The sequence below is a fragment of the Apodemus sylvaticus genome, chromosome 3 (assembly GCF_947179515.1).
Source record: "Apodemus sylvaticus chromosome 3, mApoSyl1.1, whole genome shotgun sequence".
Classification (NCBI taxonomy): Eukaryota; Metazoa; Chordata; class Mammalia; order Rodentia; family Muridae; genus Apodemus; species Apodemus sylvaticus.
The window spans coordinates 67,307,225-67,327,425 of NC_067474.1; the positions used below are offsets into that span (position 1 = coordinate 67,307,225).

The 20,201-nt window shown below is 40.5% G+C and overlaps 1 protein-coding gene across 7 annotated transcripts in view; it reads left to right on the forward strand.

The window, feature by feature from the left end:
- Fktn (fukutin) overlaps positions 1-20,201 on the forward strand; it is a 57,509-nt gene that overhangs the window by 14,870 nt on the left and 22,438 nt on the right. For 6 of the 7 annotated variants that reach the window (XR_007977016.1, XM_052176505.1, XM_052176506.1 and 3 more), the window contains 6 exons: positions 163-366; positions 4,987-5,264; positions 7,204-7,336; positions 14,662-14,791; positions 17,174-17,307; positions 18,508-18,635. Coding sequence is in view for 6 of the 7 variants with exons in the window: in XM_052176505.1 (XP_052032465.1) it covers positions 163-366; positions 4,987-5,264; positions 7,204-7,336; positions 14,662-14,791; positions 17,174-17,307; positions 18,508-18,635 (1,007 nt within the window). In the remaining variant the exon portion in view is untranslated. The remainder of the gene's footprint in view (positions 1-162; positions 367-4,986; positions 5,265-7,203; positions 7,337-14,661; positions 14,792-17,173; positions 17,308-18,507; positions 18,636-20,201) is intronic. The other variant, XM_052176509.1, reaches the window with a different exon arrangement.

Here is a 20,201-nt window from a genome sequence, read left to right on the forward strand (position 1 = left end):
TAGTCTCCTGCCTCTGCCTCTGGAATGCTGAGGTCACAGACAGTCATCACCATACTTGGCTTCTGTACCTAGCAAGTGTGAGGTCCAGGGTTCTGTTCCCAGATCTGGGAAAAAATTCTATTGGCTTAATCGATTCATAGAGATTATTTTCCTCTGAAACAGCGTGCAGTTAAGAAATTTATTATGCTGACATCCAGCCAAAATGTGCCAGTGTTCCTTATTGACCCTTGGATTCTGGAATCAATTAATAAAAACTTCGAACAAGTGAAAAATACTTCTCAAGGCCCGGCTTCAGAATGCAGATTTTTCTGTGTTCCGAGAGACTTTACTGCATTTGCTCTGCAGTATCACCTGTGGAAGAATGAGGTGAGTGAGCCGACGTGTAAAACATCTACAGTTCTTTTTATAAATTACCAGGGAATATTTTCAGCAATAAGATAACTGGATACAATGTCTAGAATGAAGAAGGCATTAATTCTTCTCTGCTGGTGGCCTGCCCGGCTTAGGGGAATGGGGCTGAAGAGGGATGCAGCGTGCTCCCGCCTTCTAACTCTCACTACTCACTGCGCTGGGGCGGGAAGCTCACGGCTTCTGGAGAGTTAACAAAACCACCAGCTTCCCTTTCACTCTCTGTGCTTCATTTTACTTTATAAATTTCTGTGTTCTAGTAAACGCTGGAGACTTAACTCTTTCTTGCTGTTTTGTGCTTAAATCAGTGCTGAAGACTTAACTCTTATTGTTCTGTGATTAAAAAAAAAAAAAAAAAACTTTTGTGGCAGGAGAGATGACTCAGCATTTTAGAGCACTGACTGCTCTTCCAGAGGACCTGAGTTTAGTTCCTAGCTACCGAATGGAGGCTCACAACCATCTGAAATGGGTTTTGATGCCCTCTTTTGGCATGTCTGAAGACAGCAATAGTGTACTCACATACATGAAATAAGCAAATCTTTTTAAAAAAACAAACTTTACTCTTTATTTTCTGTGCTTCAGTAAGCACTAAAGACTCAACTCTCTATGCTTAAATATATGCTGATCTCTTACTGTGTCTAACTCTTATTAATTGTGCTTAAATAAGCATTAAATTCTGGCAAATTGGCACATGCTCACAGGCTGTTTAGCAGAAGGGGATTAAGTAAAGGATTAATTGCTAGAGTGCCTTTCTCTGGCTAGTCAGCCCTGAGCCCCTCGCTACTAGGCAAGAGACTCTCAGGGCTCATTAAGTCTTTGTGAACCAGAAAGAAAAGGAAAGAAAGAAATTCATTTATATAGACAGTGCTCACAGATACATATACACCCATACACATGCACATTCTGGCTGGGCAACCATAAGTGTTCATGCATACTTACACATAGACAAACAAATGTGTACATGTATGCATTTGGTGGCTGGGTGGGTGGGTGGGTGGATGGATGGATGGATGGATGGATGGGTGGGTAAATGGAGCCGAACCCCCCACAAACCAACACTTCATTTCTTTTCTCTGGTCTTTTTATAGATAAAAGTTCTTAGAAAATTACCTCATAGATAGAATTACATAAAAGGGGAGTCACAGAAGGGTGTTGATAACAAATTCAAAGCAGTGTTTCATTCTGTAAGCTCATTATAAGTTCAAAGCAGCAGTTTCCCATGGCCTTGTGTTACCATAGTGCACACCTGTGCCTTCATCCTCAGATCTGACCTAGAATAAATGTTTTTCCTTGAACACAAATCTTCCCCAAGCCTATTTCTCCTTTTAGTGTAATTGTGAAAGCTTATTGTATTTCTTATTATGCAGCCTTTACTTACTATTTATGAAGAGTGGGCACATTTTAACATTCTATTCTTGATTTTAACTTTATTACATCTTTTTAGCTAAACAGCTAAAACCATCTCTTAAAACTTTCTTCCTAGAATCAAATAGGAATTCTATAAAATTATTAATTCATCTAAATAGTATTAATGAATGGAAGTTCATCTTCATGTTGATCTATAGGAAGTTTGCTCAATAGGCTAATGCCCAGGAACCCTTAGGCTATGTAGTAGTGACAGGAAAGGATATCTTCTGCAAGAAGCAATCCTGTGATGATTCTTTCTCTGGGACCTTGCCTCTCAGAGCTCACCCTTCTTAGGACATGCAAAAAGGTGGGCCGCCTCCAGATAGGCCCCCTGCTAGCCTTAGCCTCTCCTAGATGGCTCCTGAAACTTCTAGTTAGAAGCTAAAATAATGGTGGCTCTTGATGTTAATCTGCCTCTCCACTGATATCAGGGCTGAAGTTCTATCTCTATTTCCACCATTGTTCCAGCCTAACCTGTACCAGCATAGAAACATGCTCAAGACAGAGAACGAGGGGTAGGAATGAGAATATCAGCCTTTTGAAGGGAAAATGTTTCTCAGAAGCTTCTAGTAAATTGCTGTTCAGATATTCTATTGGGATATTCAGTCTTGATTATAGTCATGACCTTGACGAAGTCAACATGAATGTTCAATATCTCTGTCAGTGTAGACAGGCAAGCAGGGGTCTTATGCTTCATTTCTACTCTGTGTTGCAGAAGGTACATCTCAGTGTGGGATCTTGTCTACAACCCCATTCCTCCATTTTGTATGTACACAGTGCTAGTTTGATACTCATTGAGTAGTTTTTAGATGTTTCCAAAAGTTGAACTTACATTTCTATCCTCCTTTGTGGTTTCAAGATGAAAGGCAGACAGGAATAAGAGGAGAGGTGCTTCTTTATTTCACGTGTCTGCCATCATTTTCATCCAGTGTAGATGTGTTCCCCCAAGGTTTACATGTTGTACATTTGATCCCCAGTGCAGAGGTGCAAGGATATAGACTATTTACCTGGTAGAGTCTGGTGGGAAAGAAATTAAGATAGCTTGAATCAGAAATAATGAGTATCAATAGTCAGCCATCATGAGAAATGCAGACATTCTACAGCAGATCTGATAAATCATGTTGACTCTGGTAGGTGAGACTCCTTCTGGAGTGGTGGTGTACTCTGGGACAGCAGTATATGCTGCAGGTTTTATTTTTAAGCAAAATAATACTTATATTGAGTTCAAAAGGTCAAATAGTAACACAGGTAAGCAAGTTAGGGTGCCGGCTGCCTCTCTTTTTCCTCCTTAGCCTTGGGCCCAGTGCCTTTTGTCTTGTTTATTTTCTCATTCAAAAATGCTTCTGTGTTAACTAGTATCTCACTTAGATAGGAATGTCATATAGGTTTCCTCCTATCATCACTCAGTTTACAGTTACATGACAGTCTACCTTATGAGGAAACACTAACTAGCTTGCTCTGCTCCTGGGATTCTCCTTGGTTTTTTGGATTGATGTTGTGACTGTACTCTGAGTCAAGTAGTTACCATCTGGGGGAGTTCAGCTGTGTCGTTCCAGCTGGCCTTGTTGACCGTTTATGGCCTAGAGGAGGGATAGGGAGGGTCACAACAGCACCTGACAGCTGCTGTATGCAACTCTGCCTTAATGGCACCAGGTAAAGCCTCTGTGGAGAGGCTGCAGGACATAAATCATGAGGGCAAACAGGACAGTCATTTGGTCACTTACAACACCAATGTTCTGACCTCAGCCTCAAAAAGCCAGTTTATTGATATAGGAAATATTCCTCCACATTTCCAAAGTGTCCCGTGAGTGCAGCACACTGCTACTTTAAAAGAAAGAAATATGCACTAGAGTTGTCAAGACTAATACAGCAGAGTCCGTGGAAGAGGCGGGGGTCAGCTAGGAACTGGTGAGATGGCCAGCAGGTGGGCTTGCTAGCTGTGATCCTCAGTATTCGTTTCTGAATTCTGCGGCAGTGAGATACTTTCCTGAAGCTTTGTGTTCCGTGACTGTAGGTCAGACATACATAATGTCTCCCTGGCTGACCTCACATGTCTGTGGGTATCAAAGGAGGTGATCAGTGGGCGTGTCCTTTGTATGCTTCAAGTGCCTCTGTGTTGACTTTAAATGTGTCTCCCTACTTAAAATGCTCATGCTGCTTCTTATATAGAATAGCTAGCAAATGCAAATATAAGAATATAAGCGAAAGTTCTTTGGCGATTTTAAATTTCTAGTGAAATATAAGGGTTTTTTTTCTTTTCTCTTTCTTTCTTTCTTTCTTTCTTTCTTTCTTTCTCTTTCTTTCTCTCTCTCTCTCTCTCTCTCTCTCTCTCTTTCTTTCTTTCTTTCTTTCTTTCTTTCTTTCTTTCTTTCTTTCTTTCTTTCTTTCTTTCTTTCTTTCTTTCATCAGGAGTTCACTGTAGCTGAAGCCAGCCTCAAATTTATAATCTTTCTCTAAGGATTACAGTTCATAGGGCACCATACCTAGCAGATACTCTGTGTGTGTGTGTGTTTAATTGAAACAGAATTATAGCAGCCATTTCTAGGAGGCCTATTTCCCAGCGGGCTTCCTGGTACCCTTGCTTTTACAGTTTTTCAGACCCCGCTCTGCAATGTTCCCTGAGCTTGAGTTGTGATGGAGATATAGCCACTGGGTCAGCAGATACACTTAATAATGTTTAATCATATGCTAAAATCTATATATAGGATAATCTTAATAAGATTTAAATCTTAATGGTTTTGAAAAGCATACATTGTCTTACAGTATGTTGGGATTGGTTTCCTGATGTTTGCATTGTGGTGTGGGTTGTCTTACAGCATTTTTAAAGTCATAGGAAATAACAGTTGCAAGTTTGCTTTTCTGTTCCTGCTCCTAACATCTACTTCATAGAAATTAGTGAGAGAACACTGAGCATTCTCATCCCATGGGGAGAAATGTGTTTTAATTTTCAGAGTCCTTAGGGATTGTCTCCATTCTCCACAGCTTTCTTTTGCTACTTTAGTCTTTTAGCACTACCTTGTGTTCAGCACTCCCATTTTTTAAAAATGTTCTAGCAAAGAAGCAAATTAAGACAAAAATATGGCTTAGTTAATGGTGTAACAATTAGTAGCTTTAGTTTTGCTACTAGTATTTGGTTTTAAATATCCATGCTTGATCTTTGTCTTATGCTAGGATGGCTGGTTTCGGATAGCTGAGAATATGGGCTTCCAGTGCCTAAAGATTGAAAGCAAAGACCCTCGGCTAGACGGAATAGACTCACTTTCTGGAACTGAAATCCCTCTGCACTATGTCTGTAAGCTGGCCACTCATGCCATCCACTTGGTAGTCTTTCATGAGAGGAGCGGCAACTACCTCTGGCATGGCCACCTACGACTCAAGGGACACATGGATAGGAAGTTTGTTCCTTTTCGAAAGTTACAGTTTGGTCGTTATCCTGGAGCCTTTGACAGGTAAATCTGTAACAATAAACAGCAATAATTCAATAATATCATGTTTATAGTTATATATACACATATGTCTATACACACACAGTTAAGTACTAGACCTCGGAAGTCCGCTGCAATTCTACAGCAGTGTGGGTGGGTCCTACAGTGCAGGAGTGTTTCAAGGCAAAAAAGAATAACAGTACAGAGGTATGCTATGTTCATGGATATCTTTAAAATAGAATAATGATACTAAGAATAGTAAAGAAAAGTTACCCCCAAACAAGATAGAATGTACCTAGATGGGGATGGTAAAGAGGGAGCCATCAAGTGGGGTGCACAGAGAACTCCAGGGAGCTGACAATTTCAGTGTCTGTGATGAAGATAAGAATGCAAGTGTTGTGACTCTTGACTTTATGTCTTTATGTCTTATGTACATTTGAGTGTGTGTGTATGTATGTGTTAAATTTCTTACTTTATTTCCAATATGGCCTGAGGTGGTGGCTCACACCCGTTAATCCCAGCACATAAAAGGTGAAGCAGGAGATTTGCAAGCTGCAGGTAAGGCTGGGCTAAATAACAAGGTCCAGGTCAGCCTAGCTGTAATCATAAGGCATTGCCTCAGATGTAATCATAAGGCATTGCCTCAGATGTAATCATAAGGCATTACCTGAGGAAACTAAGACAGATCCAGGAATGAAAATAATACTGTGCATAGTACCCTTAACCATCACAACAATAAAAATACTTCTGACAAGAAATGAATACTTGAAGAGACTTGTGTGATGTCAACTTTATAACCCAAAGCAGTACTTTCCATTCTCTTTAGAAGTCATTAATAATGATATTTTAATGTGTCTGAAATACTAGAACTTGATGTAAACAGAGCAGTGAATGTTTGTCTTTTGCTTTAAACTTTATCATTTAGAAGAATTTCATAACAGTGTACTTTTGGGCACTTTGAGAGAAACAGTGCTGCCCATTACGCCACAGAACCATAAGGCACGTTTATTCTTGTCTTCTTCCCAGTGTTTAAAACCACCCATGAGAGAAGGAGCTGAAAAGGTGGTCAGAACTGGAGAAGTCAGGAGCGTCAGTGGCCAAAAATGATTCCGGTTATCAGGAACAGTTTATTGACATCTTTGACTATTCATGTTTATGCTTTTATTTTTTTAATCTTGTTTTTCAAACAGGTGTTTTAAGTAAGTCATTTAGTTCTTCAACTATTAAAAGTTTAGTTCAAAGTTTAATTAATAATTTAGTTAAGTTCAAAATCACTGACCAAAAATACCTTGTGAGTATAACGTGTGCCAGGCCGTCTGCACGCTTTATAGTTGACGTGGAGGAATAGAAAGTTCCCAAGCAGTATTCACAGCAGGTGGGTTGCAGTGATTCATTCAGGGTTTTTAACTCTAAGAACTGTCTACTTCTTTAAAACTAAGTTAGTACCTGAAAATGATGTCATTCAACTTTCATTTCTGCTTAAAATACCAAAGTACCTGTAAAAACTCTGTTAGATGCACTAAGGCAGGCCTGGTGGCAGAGGCCTGTCATCCCAGGGGCCCCATGGGAAGCTGAAGCAGGGGGTGGCAAGTTCACTGCCACTTTCAGGAAGTTACGGAGACCTTGTCTCAAAACCATTTTTTTTTTTAATTTAATTTGAAAGAAGGCTAGGGTATAGCTCAGTGGAAGCATGCACAAGGCCCTGGCTTCAATCCGTAGAGGAAAATCCATTCTCCTCCCCTCAAATTTAGCTACATAAGTGAAAATACTTAAAACTAAGATTGTGTGTTGCTATTTGATGTCTGATTTTCAGGATCCTAATAAAGTTGCCGATTGATGCCCAGAGGGTTTGAAGAGAATTCCCTTGACTCACCTCCTTTGCTGGGGTTGACAGTTTTCAAAAGCTGCCAGGGCTCTGGATTAAATCTCGACCGTAAAGAGACTTTTACCTTTTGTTTTTCAGGCCAGAGTTACAGCAAGTCACTGTTGATGGACTAGATATGCTTATTCCAAAAGACCCAGGGCACTTTCTAGAAGAAGTACCTCACTCCAGATTTATCGAGTGCAGGTATAAAGAAGCTCGGGCCTTTCTTCAGGTTAGAAACAACCAAAGCATGTATTTCTGAACTGCATTTAATGAGACTATTATGCTTGTTTTAGTTCTTAAGAGGAAATGAAGAGGCTTCTGAAGACTAGGCTAAAATGGCTTGTTAAGTTGGTCAGTTCTCATCCCACTGGTTTTCTTTTAATTTAAAGCTCGTTTTTCCCTGAGTGCTGGGCATGTCGTCTAGTTGGTTGAGAGCTTGTCTAGCACACACAGGGCTTGAGTTTGCTCCCCATCACCACATGAGTCAGGCATGATAACAGGGGTCTGTAACCTCAGCACTTGGAAGATAGTGGCAGAGAGTTGAAGGTGGCGCTCACACACACAGACACACACACACACACACACACACACACACACACACACACACACACACACTGGAGAATGACCATATACTTACTGTTTTATTTCATTAGATCTTGATAGGGTTAACACTGGCTTATTCCACAGTTATGATAGCTCATTAACTATTTTAAAGGTACTTTTTTTTTTTAAAAGAAGTCCAAGGAGAAGTTCAAGTTGGCTTAGAATATAGTCACTGAAGGGTCATGTGGATTTAGAAAGGGATTTTTTTTTTTTTGTCTAAGTTTGGCACTGAGTATGAATGTGTCTGCTGTTTGGCAACGTGCTATACAAAGAGCTGCTGAGTTTTCAGCTTTGCCTATGCTGTTCTAACTTTGTAGGCTTCTGACTGGAGTGATACAAAAATGATTTGGATGGGTGTACAAGTCCAACTGTAATGAGTTGGGCAGAAAGACAGTGAAAGCAGGCAGTTTGTCGGGATTTGTACCCTAGTTCTACATGCCCTTTACTCTCTGGGGTTCTCTGCCTCACCCTCACAGAGGTCCGTCTGCCTCCGCCTCCACGGTGCTGAGAATAAAGACATGGGTCACCCCGCCAGCTCTCCAGGTCTTTCCCTGAGGTCTTCCCCTGAGTTCCCTCAGGCATGAGCTGTGACTGATGAACAGAACCCTTTCTCCCCCAAGTTGCCTTGTGATCCTAGTGTTTATCACAGTGATAGAGAGCACATAGGAGCCTTTGTGTGTCTCCTCTGTTTGTTGGTTTGTAAAAAAGACCAACTTTTTTATTGCTGCCCAGGGTCCAAAGCTTATACAAGACTTCTCATGTGCGGTACGCTGATACCCAATACAGCCCAAGAGGTTCTTCTGGCTCTTCCTAGTCTTTTGAATTTATTGTAGGGCAGTCAAGTTTACAGAGCTTTGTGCTAGAAGCCAGAGAGCAGCATGTATGGATAGGCCTGTTGTGCCCACAACTTCTGCCTCCACCACACAGTAATAAGAGGTAGGAGGGAGGAATTCAGTGCTTCCTGCCTTCCGGCCATTGCCCACCTCTGCCCTAGCAGTTTCTACAGTGAATTGTGAAATGTCTTGCATCCTCCTAATTTTGTGAGCTTCCTGGTAGCAGGAGTCTTATTTTATTCAGGGCAGCCATGTCGGTAGTGATGCCTGAGTTGTGTTCGCCGATGCCCTTGAGTTGACATGTGAAGTGACTAAAGGGCTTGGTTGTGGTCTTATCTTTATCCTCTTATGTGTTTCCTCCTTTGTGCCTCACATTAGATCCATGAGTAAGATACCCAGAGTGTACGTTCTCAAATTAAAGTTAGCGTACACCCATTTGAACACTTGATGGCGCCAAACAGTCTTAAATGAACCACAGGATGGTCCTAAGAGATGAACTAGTCCAAGAAACCTAGTAAAGTAGCCCCCTAGCTTTCTCATTTATTTTAATAATGATATTTTAAAAGCAGTTTCTGACTTCTATAACAGTTGCCAGTACAGTACAAAACACTTCTTCTTCTGGCACATTTGAAAGTAAACGATAAACCTAGTATCCCAAAGCCTCAAATAACTTAGTTTCTTTTTTTCTTTTCTTTTCTTTTCTTTGTTTGTTTGTTTGTTTGTTTTCAAGACAGGGTTTTTCTGTATAGCCCTGGCTATCCTGGAACTCACTCTGTAGACCAGGCTGGCCTCAAACTCAGAAATCCACCTGCCTCTGCCTCCCAAGTGCTAGGATTAAAGGCATGTGCCACCATTGCCTGGCCAGTTTTTTTTTCTTAAAAAAAATTTTTTTTGATTATTTCCTATGTCTGAAAATAAAAAATTAACATACATTGCTTTTAATCTCAAATCTAAACTGTGTATGCCTGTAATCTTCATGTTTGGAGGGCCAGGGCAGGAGGATTGCCAAAAGTTCCAGACCAGCCAAAGTATATGGCAAGACCAATTTAAAGACAATGGAAGTCTACATTCACATTTTGCTGGCTGTCCTAATAATAGGTTTGTATTGAAAGGATTCTGTTTAGAATCGCATGCTGTACTGATTTCTTGTTGCTTTAATTTCCTATAGTCTGTGCAGGGTTCTCTACTACTCTGGGTAGAGTAGAGAACCCTACTCATGGCTTTGATAATTTTGGAGATTACATGAGATATTTTGTAAACTGTCCCTCTGGGTTTTTCTCATGCTGGATTCAGACCAAATATCCTTAGATACACAGCATGGCGGCGCTGCCTGATCGCCCTGCTGCTGCTCCTTACCTGACTTTTCCTGAGGAAGCACAAACAAATAGTGTTCACCCCAGGTAGGACACTGACAGCAGACTGCAAACCCATTCCACTCAAGTCTAGCTTGGCGAACCCTTGAGTTTGTTAAGGTTTCTTAGACCGTGGGTGAGACGTTCCAGGAGGCTGGATGTCTCCGAGTCAGCTGCAGCACCAGGCTCACCTCTGTGTGAGTAACTTAGAACAGCTCTGTTCTCTGACGCTCCACACAGCACCAAACAGCTCTGTTCTCTGACGTTCCACACAGCACCGCGAGCACCTCCCATCTGACACCTAGTATGACTTCTGAGTCCTGTGGCCTCCCTTCTCCCTCTGGTGGAAATGTTGGAAGGAAGGCCTCAGAACACTGCTGGGGCTGCCCTGCTCCCTCAGCTGGCTGAACTGCTTGCTTCCTTTTGTTGCATTTAGAAGCATTTGTTTGCAAACTACTTTGTAACCATTTAAATATTACATTTCTTACCAAATTTATTTTTAGGATAAGAGATTCATGGTTTCCTGTTTAATAAGTTACAGGCCCTTTTATTTATTTTAATCTTCAGATTGTTCCATATTTGGCCAGTTAAAAACTCTTCCCTATTGCTTTTGTATTTTCTAGTTTATCTCCATCATTTTTAGTAAAATACAGATATTCTAGGTTCATCTTATGATTTTCCTATCCCAGCTCTGGGGTCAGCCATTTCTCCTGAGTCCTTGTAGAAGCCAAGATCTGGGACTAGGTAGTATGCCCACTGCTCTTTGGGTTTTGCTGACCACAGCTCTCTCAATAGAAAAATTATGCATATGTCTGTATATATTTATTTCTCTATTTGATGAAACCTATAAATTCAAATTATTATCTCCAGCCTGATTAAGTTATACGAGCTAGCTAAACATTGGATAACCTGTCAGGGGACAGTTTGTCCATCTGTTAGCAGCCATTCACTGCCTATAGCTCTTCATCTAGGGGTTAGGGCCTTATGAGAGTCCTCCCATCCACACTGTAATGTCGGATGGTACTACCAGTGTCCCCATAGTCCTGTTGAGGTGACCATATTGTTAAGGTTTGGGGGTCATGTTCTCTATAGAGAATGTTGTCTCACAGTAGACAGTGTGATCTTTCACTCTGAGTCCTTCTGCCCCTCTTCCATAGACACAGGGATTGGATGGTCCATGTATTGACTGAGGTAGACACCTTATGTTCAGTTGTTCTCTGCATTTTGGCCAACTGTGACTTTCTGTGGTGGTTTCCATCGGATGAAGAAAGAAGCGTCTCTGCTGAGAGAGGGTTGAGAGTTATGCTTACTGTGGCTGTAAGGATAAGTATAAATATTCAGAACTCAGTAGGGATCATACTGGCTTAGGAAAGGGCGGTAGGCTCTCCTCGAGGTTCCATGACCTCTTCCAGCCACTGGCCAGGATTACACAACCAGGCACGAGCTCCTTCCTACTGATCAAGACTTAAGTCCAATTAGGTGGATGTTGGTTACTCCCAAGATGTAAGTGCCACCATTGAATCCTTGGTGACATCTTGCCATGCTGCCCATTGGTGTGGTTTATAGGGTTTGTAGTCGAGTAAGACTGTTACTTGCTTTTCTCCTTCGCGGTTTGTATTAGCACCTTCAGATACTCTGAGAGGTAGTCCTCAACAGTAATGCTTCAGGTCATTTCTAGCTTGACTCCTTCCTGCAAGTCCCGTGTATGAAGTGTGCTGTGTCTTCAGCAATAGTGCCTTACCTCCATGTTCTGAAGGGTAACAGAGGACAATGGCTTACATTGTTTGGGAGTTTCTTGGACTCCCCTGATCAAAAGTTTGAAGAAAGGTTTCTCATAAGGCAAGTATTTTTTAATAAAGGAAAATTGTAGCTTCAAGATACCACTTAACACTGACCATCATACTGGCTTAGCATGTAGTCTACATGGAAGCTGGGTCTGGAAACTTTTAGTTCTAGGCATTTGTTCTTATAACAAGCATAGGAACACATACCTCTAAAAGAAGCAGGGCCTCAGGAAAGGGATGTTTAATTCAGGAGATTCTTTATAGTTTGCTTAATCTATAAGAACAACTTACCTTCCAGGAGCGCTCCTTCCGAGGATACTTTGTTCCTGAAGAGAGCCATTTAGTGGTTCCATTCCTTCTTGTCCCAGTGACACCTCTGTAAGCTATATCTCTCCTGCGTTCTGGTAAAGAACACAAGTCATTTTAGGACATTGTCAGAAGTAGTTACTGCCTCGTTTAGCCTCCCAACAATAGTTGTTGCTCACCTACTGTGGACCCCATTACATTCTGGTGCCATAGATTCAGTGGGAAGAAATGCAGTGCCTGATCTTGTGTTTACAGCTGAAGAAACTGAGACAAAAGAAACAGTTACAACTAAAATAAGAATTAACATGTGGGGCTAGAGAGATAGCTCAGTGGTTAAAAGCCCTGGTTCTCTTCCAGAGGACCGGAGTTTGATTCCCAGCACCCATGTGGCAGTTCACAACCATCTATAACCTCATTCCCAATAGATTTGATGTTCTCTTCTATCTTCCACAGCTACCAGGCAGGTACATAGTGCACAGACATAAACATTTTTTAAATTTTTTACAGAATTTACAAGTATGTGTAAGTGGTAACTGTTGTAGGTTGATGGAGGAGTTGACTGATTTCCTTGGCTTTGTGTGTTAGTAAATGGTCAGTAGGAACACTGGGAAAATAAACCCACCTGTCTTTTAGGAAAACCAGGATATTTCTCAGAGGCTAGAGGGAAACAAGATTTTCACTATAGTCAGAGTCAGAGGCATACTAAAAAAGAAAACAACATATAAGGTCACATTGGCTAGAAAGGCTGGGCCATATTGCTTTTCTCTGGATGGTTACTCGATTTTGTTTTGTTGTTGTTGTTTGGCGTTTTTTGTTTTTTTGTTTTTTGTTTTGAGATAAGGTTTATTTGTATAGCCTTGGCTGTCCTGCAACTCACTTGCTCTATAGATCAGGTTGGCCTCAAACTCAGAGAGATCCTCCTTCATTTGCCTCCAAAGAGCTGGAATTAAAAGTGTGGACCACCACTGCCAGGCTGAGGAGTTGCATTTTATTGCTATAACAGGATATGTAAAAAGAGGCTAGTGATGAAGGCAGGCCAGAAGTCAGGGACCTGTGTCCTTGGTCTGCTAGGCCAAATAGCTTACATTTTGTTCCATAGTGAAATATCACTGAAGAATTCATTCTGTTTTCTTCAGTTACAGAATAAAATGTAGTAAATCCAGATAAGCAAGATGACTAAGTAAAAGATGATAATTAGTACAAATCTTTATACTTTATGGAAGGATTTCATTCAGATCTGTAGAGTGGTTCTGCAAAACATAGTTACTGTCTTTAAGTTATAAATAACTGAGGAAACCGGGCAGTGGTGGCGCACGCCTGTAATCCCAGCACTCTGGGAGGCAGAGGCAGGCGGATTTCTGAGTTCGAGGCCAGCCTGGTCTACAGAGTGAGCTCCAGGACAGCCAGAGCTATATAGAGAAACCCTGTCTCGAAAAAACCAAATCCAATAAACAAACAAACAAACAAATAAATAAATAAATAAATAACCGAGGACATTAATGACTATGAAATTTGCTTCTTGCATTCTCTTGTTCACGCATCAGACGTGGAGATGGAGGTGCAGACCCTGGGTATTTGATGTCTTCCTCATTGAGTTCACACTCTTGTGAAAGGAGGTGGCCCGAGAGCCAAACACGGGTTATCTGATTCAGAGTGTGTCCTTCCCTGCCTGACTACCCAGTGTCTAAAGACAAGCAAGTGACTGTACAATGGAATATCAAGTAATCTATCTTGTTTACTACTTCTCACTTGTAATTAGCTCTTTGTTTCTCCCAGCTGCCCAGCCTGCTAAATTCTGTTGCACAGAGAAAACTGTTAACAGTCGAAGTCTCATCGTTGGGGAATCCTAGTTGCTTACATTCTTTCCTTTTAAACTGGTTCTTCTAGAATCTATTCTAATTATTTTAATGTGTGACTTAGAAAAAGGAGTGAACTCTGATTTCTGGGTTTGTGGGATGTGAGTGTGTGCCTGTGTATGCAGCTGTGTGGGCACAGCTGTGCACTTGTGTCCGGCGCTTGGTGTCTCCCTCTACTACATCTCGTCTCTCTCCACTCCCAGTTCTCCTGCACTCCTGCCCAGTGCACTCCCTTCCGCTTTCATCTCTTTCATGTTTATAATCCACAGAATCTAGCTAGTACTTCTATGTGGACTTGGACGCGGGCCATCCACCAGTGCTTGGTCAAGTTAACAGCAGCCGCACTCCTTCACCTTGTCTTTATCTAGGTCTCTCACTAAACCTGGAACTGATGGAGACTGGTTGGCCAGTGAACTCCAAGGATCAGTCTGTCTGTCTTCCACCCCACAACACAGGCGTTGCAGGCAGACACACACACAACACTCCCAGCTTCTATATGCATGCTGAGAATCACATAGGCATTGCAGGCACACACACACAACACTCCTAGCTTCTATATGGGTGCTGAGAATCACACAGGCATTGCAGGCAGGCACACACACACAATACTCCCAGCTCCTATATGGTGCTGAAAATGCAAGATCAGGCCCTCGAGCTCACCTCACATCCCCACTGAGCCACATCAAGCCCCCTAAATTTGGATTTTTTTACATTGGAAAAAAGATACACTGTTAATTTCTCAGTTTAATTCAAATATTGTATTAGTGTTTCTAGCAGTTTAGGGATTGTTATAATAGGTAACCTTTTATTAAACCTGCAGCAGTACATTGATGATAATACTGTGGATGCTATGGCCTTTCGAAAGAGGGCAAAGGAGTTACTGCAACTAGCAGCCAAGACATTGAAGGAGTTGGGAGTGCCCTTCTGGCTGAGCAGTGGGACTTGTCTAGGTAAAATTGCTTTATTTTTTCTCTGTCTCTGGCTTTAAGAGTAAATGGTTGAGGTAATCAGGCATCAATAATATTGACAGTGTAATATTTATAATCAGAATAAGCATTAGTGTACAAAGCAAAGATGTGTTGACTGCTTTAAAAAAGTAATTGATAAAAGATAAAATAGAACCTTTTTTTAAAAAGATTTATTTATGCACTTTATGTTTATTAGTGCTCTATTTGCATATATACCTGCATAACCAGAACAGGGCATCAGATCACATTATAGATGATTGTGAACTATCATACAAGTGCTGGGAAGTGAACTCAGAACTTCTGGAAGAGCAGCCAATGTACTTAACCTCTGAGCCATCTCTCCAGCCCTATAAAATAGAATCTAAGGTCACTTTTATGCTCTAAAAATTATAATGTGTACAAATTTCATCAGACATGTATATTATGATTTGTTTTCAGGTAATTCTTACATTACCTTTGTTATCCTGATTACCTTTGTTTTTTTCTATCTCAAAGAGTACTATTGCTTTACATTAAAATAAGAACAAAAAAAGTTAGGTTGTAGGAAACATTTCTAGTGAGGGAAAGATTGAAAGGCGTGCTCTGAGGCCATCCATAAACTTTCCAGGTCACTGAGAGCATCACTGGTTTGGCCTCACTCCTCACCTGAGATGGGGAAAGACACTTTTGTAGTCTTACACTATTAGACTCTGCAAAAGGTTTCCAGATACACTGTTCATTACATCAGCTTTGTGGAATGTAGAATTATGTAGATCCTTAAGATTGTTGTTTTTATCTATTCCTTCTCAATTATTACTCTAGTTGATAACTACCTATGTTTTGATTGTGACTAGTACAAAAGTTAATTCCAGTTAATTGAGCTTTTAGAAAGAATCACCATAGAATGTATCGTCCAGTTCAGGACACTTTGAGACTGAAAGGAAATGCCTTAAATAACTGTGCATGTGCAATAGGTTATAGCCTAGGATTTGAGGCTCTCCTACAGAGAAGGTTATGTGAAAGATTACATACTTATACTGGGTGTGGTACACACCTGCAGTCCAGCATAGGAGGTAGAGGCAGAAGGCTCAGAAATTCAAAGCCAGTCTGGGATAAATCAGAAACAAAATAATAAAAACATAAAAGATCACATTGGTAATCTCTTGTGTATGTGATATTTGCTTTAAAGTGTAACTTTTTATAGAAACAAGGTTGTTTTATAGTCAGTAATTAAAAATTCTTAGTCATTTGTCATGATTTAAGTTTTAGCCTCGTGTTTTATTTCATTTATAAAATAAGAGAATTGTATTTGATGATACTGTGTATTAAATGATATTTGTGGTATTTAAGGAGCCCTTCAATTTTACATTTTGGTTGGGGGGGTTGTGTATGGGGGGGGTAATTTTGTTATAATTCCAAATAATATTATCCAGTAGCAGTGCCTATCAGGATGACTATAGACATGTACATACTTTAAAAGCCATTTGACTAGAACATTAGAAGCTAGTAGGGAAGACTCGGGAGTCATCAGTAATGTCAGGGAGCAGGCTTCCTCAGAAATGCTGAGGCGTCTGAGCAAGAAGTAAACCCAGCTCTGCTGGGCATCACACCTTAGTCAGACCTTCCTAAGGGACCATCGCTCATGAGCTATTTGGAATTGGTAAGTGCTGTAAGTTATGAACTCAGGAAAGTATATTAAGAGAATTAAATATTCTTAGCACATCTTAAGGCAGTCTCAGTCAGTAAATGTTAATGATTAAATACTCTAAACAGCAGTTGTTGAGTGGATCATTTATTTACCATATTATTAAAGCTAATGATCTATCCAGAAATTATTATGGATCCTGAAAACTTTTTCTTGTATACATAGGATCTCATAGGATGCACAGCTCTGTCTGTCTTGAAACTCACTGTGTAGAACGGAACAGGCTGGCCTAAAGATGTGAGCCACCACACCTGACATCATGAAAGCCTTTGAGGAAGCTGCGCACTGACCAGGGAAAGAAAGAAAAAGGGAGGGAAAGAGGGAGACTGATTCTTCAAGGAAACGGCGATAACCAAGTCATTTAGTTTGGGATTTAACTTTTAAAAAATAATCTTAGCTGGGCAGTGGTGGCGCATGCCTTTAATCCCTGCACTTGGGAGGCAGAGGCAAGCGGATTTCTGAGTTCGAGGCCAGCCTGGTCTACAGAATGAGTTCCAGGACAACCAGGGCTATACAAGAAACCCTGTCTCGAAAAACCAAAAATCAAATAAATAAATAAATATCATAATCATCATCTTGGTAATAAAGCACCCCAACTTTAACCCTGTGAAATTATATAGCCATTACTATAAAGTTTATTCATTATAATAACTAATTTTCCATCCTTTTCCCTCCTTTAGGATGGTATCGGCAGTGCAATATTATTCCTTATAGCAAAGATGTCGACCTAGGGATTTTTATACAAGATTACAAACCTGATATTATTTTGGCATTTCAGGATGCAGGACTTCCACTCAAACACAAGTTTGGAAAGGTTGGTAATAATCAAATTAATATAGTAAGTAGTGTGTCTCTATTGTAAAGTTTACTTTATCTACCATATTTATACTTAAATGTGTGACAAACATAGTTTTATCACCCAGTACTTATCAGGATGGGCTCGTGGAAGCAATTATCCCTTAAGATTTCTGTGCTACTTAAAGAGAAGCTAGAAAATCCAGCCTTTTACTATTAGTGAAGAAAGAAGGTTCTTTGGCTCTTGTAAGAGGCTATATTGCTGTTCTATTAGGCCATAGTATGGTACAAAATTAATCTAAAGCTAAGATATTTGAAGTTACATTTTTTTCAGAGTATCTTAGTCTATGATCATTTAGGAGTAGATTTCATAGTAACATCAGCACAAATATCTGTTGCGTGCTTAGGGGTAGAGGTATGGAGCCATGTTGAACCAGTCCTGTCTTGTTCATATGTCCTAAGGTGAGCGGCTTCCTTAGGGGCTAACAAGAGCCAGGGCCTAAAAGATGAACTCTTACTCTAGACAGCTTGATTACTGTTCAAGAAGCCCATGATCCTCGGTCAGAATCTTGCTCTTAATTTGTCCATAGAGAAGGAACGTGCAAAGCAAGTAAAAAAAATAAAATCATTCCTGGAAAATTATTTCTTACCATCAGAGATAATCATTCTAATTTAAAATACACACACACACACACACACACTCACTCACTCAACGTAATGTTTTCTGCAGCCAAGCAAAGCAATAGCCCTAGTCGTTCAGCAGATCCTTGCCAAGTGCTGGTGTCTGGCACTGTGCTTTGCACTGTAGCGTACAGATGGATACATCAGATCTTACCCCCGTGAGGATCACAGAAATTATTATGTGATGCTGTCGGGGACACATGTACCAAATCCAACGTGACCATGCTTTTAGGATAAGTTTCCTTTCTTCTTTAGTTAGAAGTGGGCTCTGGAATGTGATGTTTCAATTTTCCCTGCAGTGACAGTTCTAACTACCATGAAACATATATTCATGAATTTGTGTTCATTTAAGAATTGTTGTTTTATATGCATTGAAGAAAAGTTAATATCATGTCCCACTTTCTGAAGCTTCTACTTTCAGCGGGACTCAAGTTTAAAGACCATACATCTTATAATTAATGCTTATTAATTTTTCTTTATTAAAAATGAAAATGTATTCCTGTTGTTTCACTCTGTAAAGGTTTTCATTTTCCCATAGGTGGAAGACAGCTTGGAACTATCCTTCCAGGGAAAAGATGATGTCAAACTTGATATTTTTTTCTTCTATGAAGAGACTGACCATATGTGGAATGGAGGCACGCAGGCCAGAACAGGAAAAAAGTTTAAGTATGAATCAGATAAGTCCTCATTAAACAAAAGGGGGTTAGGGAGTCATTTCAGAAACTAGAAAGTCTGCTAATGTGCTGCCAGCTTGCCTAGAGTCCAGCTGTCCTGCGAAGCTCTCAGAAGAACTCACTGTGAGGAGTGTGTGAGGAAGGATCCCAAGAGTAGTCAGCCAAAGGAGTTATGATCAAAGCCCTGAGTTACCATAGAACAAACAGCACAGAAATCAAGCCCACAGCCTAAGGCAGAAGTATGTCTGTCAGTGTTAAGAGCTTGATAATCTATACGAATGGACAAACAACTATAATAGACAGTGAACTCTATAGATTTCATATTTTTAGCTACTATTCAGCATGGCCTCCATAATATACTTGACAGTAAGACGTACTTACCATATTACTTAGCACTTAGCAAGTTAAGAGCATGTAGGATTATCACTGATGTTGTTACCTAATGTTATAATTATTACTATAGTTACTACCTTTTCTCCCATTGAGCCCTTAAGCGGAAAGGAGACTATTCTGTATGCACAGAGGAGGAATTCTAGACTTAACAGTGTTGCTTTTCTTAGGTTCATCTATCCTACTAGCATCCCTGAGTCTTCATGTGAAGATGGTCAAGTAAACTTGTTTTGGAGGTTTGAGAGTAATCTAAACCTTTTGCTGAAAGTCATAAATTATCCCAAAGTGGACTTTAATCCTAGAGCATAATCTTTAAACATTTGTTAATTATAAAAACTACTTAGTTTTATGACAACAAACTCTATTGAGTAAAATCTGATTATAAAATACATAGGAATAAAAATTAAAAAAAGAGAGAGAGCCGGGCGGCGGTGGCGCATGCCTGTAATCCCAGCAATTGGGAGGCACAGGCAGGCGGATTTCTGAGTTCGAGGCCAGCCTGGTCTACAGAGTGAGTTCCAGGACAGCCAGGGCTACACAGAGAAACCCTGTCTCGGAAAAAAACAAATCCAAAAAACCAAGAGAGAGAGAGAAAGAGAGAGAGAGAGAGAAAGAGAGAGAGAGAGAGAGAGAGAGAGAGAGAGAGAGAGAGAGAGAAATGGGCCAGTGAGATGGCTTAGCAGGTAAAACATCTGAGGCCAGGCTAAACAACCTGAGTAAAAATTTTAAATATACTTAGAACTAAGTAAATTAATGAGTATATAAGTGTCTTGGTTAGGGTTATTATTGCTGTGATGAAACACCATGACCAAAAAGTAAGTTGGGGAGGAAAAATTTTATACTTTCATATTGTAGTACATCATCAAAGGAAGTTAGGACAGGAACTCAAAAAGGGCAGGAACCTGGTGGAGGCAGCCATGGAGGGGTGCTGCTTAATCATGGCGTGCTCAGCGTGCTTTATTAGAAAGCCCAGGACCGCCCCTCACAGTGGGCTGCCCCCCATCAGTCACTAATGTAAGAAATGCTGTACAGGCTTACCTACAGTGTGAGCCTGAGGCATTGTCTTAACTGAGGTTCCTTCCTCTCAGATGCCTTTAGCTTGTGCTGAGTTGACGGAAACGTCCCAGCACAATAATAAGTAATATTTATAGTTAGGTGAAAGGGGTAG